The sequence below is a fragment of the Microtus ochrogaster genome, chromosome 5, assembly GCF_000317375.1.
Source record: "Microtus ochrogaster isolate Prairie Vole_2 chromosome 5, MicOch1.0, whole genome shotgun sequence".
In the NCBI taxonomy this organism is placed as follows: Eukaryota; Metazoa; Chordata; class Mammalia; order Rodentia; family Cricetidae; genus Microtus; species Microtus ochrogaster.
The window spans coordinates 91580014-91588739 of record NC_022012.1 but is presented as its reverse complement, the minus strand read 5'-3'; the positions used below and the strand labels follow the sequence as shown (position 1 = coordinate 91588739).

Sequence of the window (8726 nt, the reverse complement as noted above, 5' to 3'; positions counted from 1 at the left end):
AAATCTATCTTGTCCTAGGAGTTTAATAAAAACGTTTTTCTCCAAATTGGACTTTAAAAAAGAAGTTTTGTTCTAGCCAGGTGTGATGATCATTTCAAGTTTTCTTTATGGTGTAGTAAATGGTGATTTTAATACATTTATTTACCTGTGTCTCTATGTGTGCACACATGCAATTGTGCTTCTGTGAGAATCAGAAGACAACTTTTGGGAGCCAGTTCTCCTCCTATCATGTGGGCTGGAGGTCACGCTCAGGCTGCCAGGCTGGGTAGCATGTACCTTTACTGTTCAGCCATCTTGCCTACTCTAAAGGGTAAATTTTTATGCATGAGAACAGGCATATTGCTATTTTAATGTGGGACATTTGTGCTGGGGATAACTTAGTTGGTAACATGCTTGTCTCACAAGCATCAAAACCTGAGTTTGATTCTCAAGAGTCATATTAAGGCTGGGCAGGGTGACTTGTGCTTGTAATCTGAGTGACAGCGGCATGGGAGGTGGAGATCAGTGGATTGTTGGAAGTTTCATGTCCGGTCCCTGTCCAAATGGAAAGTAGAAGGCATCCGAGAAATGCTACCCAAGCTAGTCCTGACTTCCACATGTGCTTGTACACAAACATGCACGCAGCCATCCATGCACATATATACCCGTCTACACGCACATGTGCCCGTCTACACGCACATGCTCCCGTCTACACGCACATGCACCCATCCACAAATCCCCATCCATACACACACGCACCCATCCATACACATATGCACACACACACACACACTGCACCCATCCACGCACACATGCACCCATCAATACACACATACACCCCCTCCACACACACGCACCCATCCATACACACATGCACCCATCCACACACAGACACACATCCCACACACACATACAAAGTGAAACAGTCAATACACAGTTAAGTCTACTTTGTAGGAACAACCTCCATATAGTTTTGTCTTCCTTGGCCTTGAATAAGAGAGGAGCGCATTAAAACTGTTATTTCCAGCTGTCTGTTTTCCCTGCTGCTGCTGCACAAATGCCGCATGCTTTAACAGCTAACGGGAAAGGAAGCTAGTGCACAGACAGGACTCCGGCGCAGGCAGAGGATTCCAGAATGTCATTTCAAGCTGACAGTCCAAATAGCTGAGCCTGTAGCACTGGCAATTAGCATATCACTGTTGCGGAGCATGGTCTTTGTGCTTCTCCGAGAACTCTGCCCCTTTGAGATGGGCATTGCCATCTCTGCTTCCTGTGGCTTCTGTGTTTAGACTGTTGCGGTCCACGCCACTCTTCAGTCTTTCCAAACCACTGATTTTATGTGTGTCTCTTCTAAACATGACAGGAACACATTGTTTGGAAATTCTTTTTCTTTTAGTAGGTGGATTAAGGCTCTCATGTTTACCGACTGGACCCATGCTAGAACTTCTGTTCACTGTGTGCACAAAGCTACAATTACCATGTGTTGCATGTTATATGATCGGGCACCTTTTCTTTGAACACTGGGGGAGGTTTGCATTTTATATGTATTCATTCATACATTGTGTACATATGAGGGTACTCATGTGCCAGGAACCTGTGTGGGACCAGAGGACAACGTGTGGGAGTCAGTTCTCCCTTCTATCATATGGGTACCCAGGGATCGAAATCGGTAATAGAACCTGGCAGCAAACACCTTTACCCACTGACCCATTTCCCTGATGCCAAGATCTGCATTTCTATTAATTTTTAAAATCTTTTTATTATACTGATTGTATAGTTTTTAATACTAATGCCCTTAATGTTACAAAATAGTTCTATTGTCAGTTCGCCTTTTTCAATATTTAAGCCTCAAGTATTTGGTTTGCAATTTCTTTTTCTTGGTTTTGTTTTTTTTGAGACAGGGTTTCTCTGTGTAGCCTTGGCTGTCCTGGAGCTCGCTCTATAGGTCAGGCTGTCCTCAAACTCACCTTCCTCTGCCTCCTGAGTGCTGGGAGAAAAGGTGCATGCCACCCAACACCCAGCTAATTTTAAGTATTTTTGACTCCTCAAAATTGCAGGTGCAACAATGAGTTCTTTGTGCTCCTTTCTCCTTTCCTGTCCTGGCTGGCTTCAACTGTCAATCTGACACAGTCTAAAGTGACCTGAGGGACTCTCAGCTGAAGGACTGCTCGGATCCACTCGACCGGTGGCCATGTCTGAGAAAGATTGATGGTTGACCCGGGAGGGACTGAGCGACTGTGGGTGGCATCATTCCTAGGCCTGTGTGCCTGGGCTGAGTGTGAGTCTGTGATGGAGCCAGTCGGCAGCGATCCTCCGTGGCTTCAGTGACAGTTCCCGCCCCGAGTTCCCTCAGGGATCACTGTGACCTGGAACAGTGAGGTGAAACTAACCCCTCCACTCCACCAAGCCACCTTTGATCACAGACATCTCTCTTCTTCCTGTGCTAGTGGGTAACCTTGTCTAAGCGGTGCGCTTGACACTTCCACGCCAGCACTCACGTGTCCTGCTCAGGGTCCCCCATCGTCTCCTGGTTGGGTGACAGCTGTCTTTTAGAACGCTAAGGGTCTGTGAGTCAACCTTAGCTCTGGCACAGCTAAGACACTTGCATATCTTAGCCAGGTACAGACCTGAGCAATCTCTGTTTTCCTTTCTTTACATGGTGTGGGGTGTGGGGAGGCATGCACGTCGCCACAGCACACGTGTGGGGTCAAAGGACAACTGGCTGGGGTTGGTCCTCTCCTTCCACCATGTGGGTTCTGGGGATTGAACTTGGATCATCAGTCTTGGCAGCAAGCCCCTTCACCCACTGAGCCATCTCACTGGTCCTCATATTTTTCTCAGTTCTTTGAAAATGTTCCGGGACGCAGGAGTGCTCAGTGACCTCGCCCCATCTTGCAGAGTCCGGTGTGGCCTGTGGCCTTGGCCCTACCAAGATGCCGCAAAGCCTGAATATCTGGGTCACCATGAAACTGATGTGCTCTTATTTCAACATGAAACCCTTCTGTAGCCAGGTTTACTGGGACGTTTGCTAAGAACAGGACTAAAGACCTTCATCCTTGCAGTCAAGCTGTAAAAGGCTCAGCCCTTCACCTGCCCAAGTCCACTCAAGATAAACCTTGCCGGATAAACTTAACCTCACTGTGTTACAATGAAATATGGAACATTGCTATACACCTGTCTGAGACACACCATGGGAAAGAAAGTTTTGTTCCATTGCTCTCTTCTTTGCTGAGAAATCTGACGCCAACCTGGTCTTTCTTTTGTAAGAGAGAGGGCATCCTTCGGTCTGGACATTTTACTTCCACTTTCAACACAGAATGTTGCACTTTATTACACAGTGTATGCTGGAATGTTGAGTTCAATTTTTTTTAATCTTTTTTATTTCATATGTATGACCACTTTTCCTGCCTATATGTCTGTGCATCACATGGAGTATGGAAGAGGCCAGAAGAGCCCATCAGATCCCTTGGGGCTGGCTGTGGATGCTAGGGATCGAACCCAGGTCATCTAGAAGAACAGCCAGTGTCATCTCTGAACCATCTCTCTGGCACCCCCACCCCCTCGGTTGTTTGTTTTATGTTCTAAGAAAGCATTTTTGATGCTGGGTCAGTGATATAAAAATCCCAGACCACTGCTAGAACACTTCTAAATTACAAGGTGGACGCTTAAGATACAGTTGGTGGAGCTGGTGGTGCACCTCAGTAAGAGAGGGCTGGCCCAGCACCTTCAGGGTGACAGATTCAAGTCCCAACACTGGTAAAAAGGGGTGGGGAGCGAGGGAGAAAAAGAGGTTGATGAGAGGGAGGGAGGGAGGGAGGGAGGGAGGGAAGGGAGGTAGAAGGGAGAGAGGGAGGGAGGAAGGAGCAGAAGTTGGTTTTAGGTGTTTTCAAAGTTGTGTTTTTATTTTGGGTAGTTCAGGGAGGGAGGGAGGGAGGAAGGAAGGAGCAGAGGTTGGTTTTAGGTATTTTCAAAGTTGTGTTTTTATTTTGGGTAGTTCCAGTTAGCAACAGGGATCTTGTCTTTTGTTTCTGAGAGCACTAATGTTACCCGTGTTGTCCTTTTCTTTTCCCTTCTTTTCCGGTGCCTCACTGATTTCCTGCCATATCTGCCTCCTCTTCCATACGCTGTAGCCCAGTCTCTAAACCTGTCATGACACTGTTCTTCTGTCTGATCACTCTCTTCCCCCATAAGCTTGCTGTGTTTGCATTTGGATTTGTTTTTGTCACCCATGGCATCTTTTTCTTCTTCCACGATTGTCTGATTTATTGTAAGGATGATCTATGTCGGAATGTCATCTTAGTTTACTGTTTTGTGGTCCCAGATGCTGTTGCTCAGGGTTTAAAACAAGAGGCTCGGCAGCATCTTCTCCAGCTTGGGTTTGCTGTGGTGATGATGGCCACCTGCAGCTTCTTTGCCCATCACACACTGAGCCTTCCCTTCCAGACGGAAGATGCTCTTCAAGTCTATGCTCTGTCCTTCAGACTTCCCAGCAGTCACTGCTCTCTGACCACGTGATCTCACACCTGTCTGCAACATCTCGCCACTGTGGTCTGAGTTCCGTGCAGCCGTGTGGCCGAGGAAAACCCTGGGGTTTTCACAGGAGTGAGGTCACAAGGGGCTTATCTGAGCAAGGAGCAGGTAAGTCTAAAAAGGAGTGAAGAGGAAGGAGGGAGGACTCAGCATCTGGACAAATATAATAGGATATGTGGACATGAGAACAAATAAAAAGGAAATTCAGGCTGGGGGTGTGGCTCAGCTAGCAGAGTGTTCGCCCAGCACGCAGGGGCCATGGGATCCCCAGCACTACATACACCAGGTGTGGTGGCACATGCCTTTAATCCCAGCACTTGGCAGATGGTGGCAGGAAGATCACAAGTTTATGGTCACCCTCAGCTGCAAAGAAAGTTTGAGGGTGGCCAGGCTGCAGGAGACCGTGCCTCAAGAAAAAAAAAATCCAGAATTTCTCCAAGAAACACACAATTTTGCCATTGTGTGAATCACAATGAAACAGGGCGAACCCTAAAGTGTTTAGCCTGGGCGATGGCCCAGCTGGGTGACCCAAGGCACCTAAAGAAACAGGAGGGTGGAGACAGCTGGGAGGGTGACATGGGGGCTCCAGAATCTGGTTTGCAGGGAAGGATGGAAGGAGTGGTCCCAGTGTGGGCTGAGGTGGCTAAAGGTGAGGACCAAGGAGGTGTAGTCATCCAGGCAGAAGGCTGTTCCCTATTCTGCTGAGTTTGGTCCTGAAAGAGAGCTTTCTTTCTGACTTCGGAAGGGGTGTGTGTGAGCATCTTTGATGGCCACACCCTACACTGTTTTCCTGCCTCCTGAAAGAAAGGAGAGGTGCAGTCCCACCCGGGACATGGCGCATTCCCACCCTGGGACATGGGCAACCACATGTCTCCAGGGAGTCCTGGCCAGCTTCGGGATGGTCCAGGACAGGACAAGAGCGTGCCACTGAGTCAGCACAGGCAAGAGGACAAGTGGGAAGTCTAGGCAGGTGGGAGGCAGCAGGCTGCCAGGGCACACAGTCATTCCAGAGGTCCCCAGGCCTGAGACAAGATTCTCTGTTCAAGTTGAGCATACCGAGGAAGAAGGGCCTCATAGACCTAGAGGGGCAGAAAGAGCAGTTCATAATGAGAATAGGGCCGGGGGATGGGAAGGGAAGTGCCTCTTACATGAGCTTGCAGCTTGCAATTTAAAAGTGTAAAATCTGAGCCTGCTGCAGTTGGTGCATGCCTTTAATCCCAACACCACAGGATTACAGAGGCAGGTGGGTCTCTATGTATTCAGCCTGGTCTACAAAGCAAGTTCCAAAACAGCTAAACCCTGTCTTCAAAAACAAATAAGCAAACAAAAACAAAAAAACAAAAGTAAAAGTAAATTCTGAGACTGGAGAGATGCCCCATGGTTTAGAACACTGGCTGCCCTTCCAGAGGACCCAGGTTTGAGTCCCAGCACCCACATGGCGACTCACTATGGTCTACTCTAGTTCCAGGGGGTCCAACACCCTCTTCTGGCCTCCTCAGGCACCAAGCAGGTGCATGGTGCATAAACATACATGTAGACAAAACACTCATACATATAAAATAAATTGAAATTTAAATAAATAAATACATATATTTATAAATCTTATTCCAAAGTTCCAAAACCAATGTGGATTATGATATCAGTAATTCCTCTAAGCAGTTATGTACTAAAATGATGACAATTTGGATACATTAGATTAAGTGAAATTATTAAAATTAATTTTGTTTCTATTTTTACTTCTGAAAAATGAGAAGCTGGAGAGATGGTGCAGTGAGCACATACTGTCCTTGAGGAGGACCCAGGCTCAATTCCCAGCATCTTTGGTGTCTTTATCAGCCAAGATGTAATTCCATTGTCAAGTGCCTGAGACCCTTGGCTGAAACCCTAGGATCAATCCCCAGGTTCTTGGGAGTGGGGGAGGGGCGAGGTAAGATTTCCGTCTAGTTAGGCACAGCAGGTTTAATGTAGATGAGAAAGAAAACCTTGCCTTTCAAGAGAAGAAAAAAGACCTGAGCCAGACCGAGAAGGCAAACGACAAGAGAAAATCCGATGACTTCTCACCTGGGAAGCTCCGGGGCTGGGGGTGGCAGCCAGGCTGGGATGAGGTGCTGACTTCACAACCTCTGAAAAGGCCACACCTGTCCCTCCCGCAAGACCTAGAGGGGAAAGGTCATCTCACATTCATGCACCTCACCAATGAGGCTGACCAGCTTGTGTGACAGCCACCGTTACTGTGACAAACACTGTCAGGAGGACAGGGGAGTGTAGCTCAGCAGCAAGTGCCACCTCAACACGCGAAGACCATGACTTCAACCAGCACCAGAACAGGAAAACCCACAAAGCATTTAAGCCGGATTAGCCCAGTTCAGATGAGTTGGTAAAAGTCATTGGCAGCAAAACTGCTAAATACTTAAAATGCGTGTTTGGGTTTTTTTAAATTTTGCATATTGGAGAATGGCAAGTTCAAAGCCCACTTGTGTGAGACCTCACCTCAAAACAAAAAGTATATATAATAGAGAGAAAGAGAGGCTTGTGCTATATAGCTTACCAAGCACAGACTAGCACCAGGCCCTGGGTTCAATCGCCAGTACGGGGTAAGAAGTTAACATTTAGGCGTAAACTCCCCAGTGCTCTAGCTCCATGAAGTTGCATGAGGTGATGGAAAAAGGGGGAGGAGGATAAAAGGGTTCACTCCTAAGCACGTCACCCATTTGCAGTGTTGAGAGAAGCATCAAGTTTAAGGAGATGTGTTGAGAAGCGGGGGGAAAGGGTGGAGCCCCAGACGAATCTGACAGGCGTTCCCTAGCAGGCAGATGACAGGGAAAAGCAACCTAGCTGAAGGGGCTAACCTTAACCCCGAACTCTGTCTTCAAGCAGTCTGAAGTTTCAGGCAGACAGCATTCAGAGCCGGGCCTCGAGGGAGCTGTCCACGGTTCTGGACTCCCTGGCTCTGAGCCTTCACCATTGTCCTGGTTTCTTGCTGTTCTGGACTTCATCCTTAGAACTACCTTCCTTCCTACTAGCTGCTGAGACCTAGACCCACGTCTTGTGATGCCCTGTGGCCTTTTTGGTCCTTCTCTGAAGGGCTTGACTCTGATCAGGCCTCATCCAGTTTGAATCTACCTCCCTTTCTCCACTCTCACTAGATAACACAGGACAAAGGGCATGGGTTCATTTTTGCCTGCTGGGAGGGACAGAAATGAGGCTAACACTCCCAAGACCCCAGGTCCCTCACCCTGGGAATGCCATCTGTGGTGGTTTGAAAGAAAATAGCCCCCAAAGGGAGTGGAACTATTGGGAGGTGTGGCTTTGTTGGAGTAGGTGTGGTCTTGTTGGGGGAAATATCCCTGTAGAGGAGGGCTTTGAGGACTCTTACTGCTCAAGATCACTATCTCAGTGTCAGACACTGCCCAGTGTCTGGGATCACTTCCTGTTACCTGCAAGATGTTGGACTCTCAGCTCCTTCTCCAGCACCGTATCTGCCTGCATGCCACCATGCTCCCAGCCATGATAATGAACTAAACCTTTGCAACTGGAAACCACCACCTCAATTAAATGTTTTCCTTTATAAGAGTTGCCGTGGTCATGGTGTTTCTTCACAGGAATAGAAACTCTAACTAGAACAATATCCTCTCCCCTGTCCCCTCTTCTCATGCCCAGTGGTGCCTAAACACTTCCAGAGACAGCCACGCCCCATTCATTGACCTACCATGAAAAGCTCGGTATGCAGAGCCCACACAGGCTGAACTGGTGGTGTCTATGACATACACGGGGGCTCCAAAAACATCTGCGAGCACCTGGGAGGGACAGAGGGTACAGTGGGTGAGTGGTCACTCAGAGAGACCATTGAGAACCTTCCAGGCTCTGCTCTCTTTCCCATAGCTTCCATTCGACCACAGCTGCCTTTGGAATGCTTAGCACGTAGAGCTGGTGACGAGACAGGATGACCCAGAGGAAGTCCCTAGGAAGGGCCAGTCTCCAGGCTGTCCCTGTACCTTTTAAACGACAAGACCCTACCATATAGCTCCAGCCAGCCTTAAATTTTTTAAAAATATTTATTGATTTATTATGTATACAATATTCCGTCTGTGTGTATGCGTGAAGGCCAGAAGAGGGCACCAGATTTCATCACAAATGGTTGTGAGCCACCATGTGGTTGCTGGGAATTGAACTCAGGACCTTTGGAAGAGCAGGCAATGCTCTTAACCTCTGAGCCA

At 47.9% G+C, this 8726-nt stretch overlaps 1 protein-coding gene across 5 annotated transcripts in view; it reads right to left on the bottom strand.

The window, feature by feature from the left end:
• Positions 1–3921: 3921 nt before the first annotated feature.
• Positions 3922–8726, bottom strand: part of Xylb (xylulokinase) — a 37241-nt gene continuing 32436 nt past the window's right edge. For all 5 annotated transcript variants that reach the window (XM_005348085.2, XM_026779398.1, XM_026779397.1 and 2 more), the window contains 3 exons: positions 8219–8306; positions 6571–6665; positions 3922–5588 (listed from right to left, as the gene is read on the bottom strand). In XM_005348085.2, the coding sequence (XP_005348142.1) occupies positions 5511–5588; positions 6571–6665; positions 8219–8306 (261 nt within the window). In that variant the 3' untranslated portion in view covers positions 3922–5510. The remainder of the gene's footprint in view (positions 5589–6570; positions 6666–8218; positions 8307–8726) is intronic.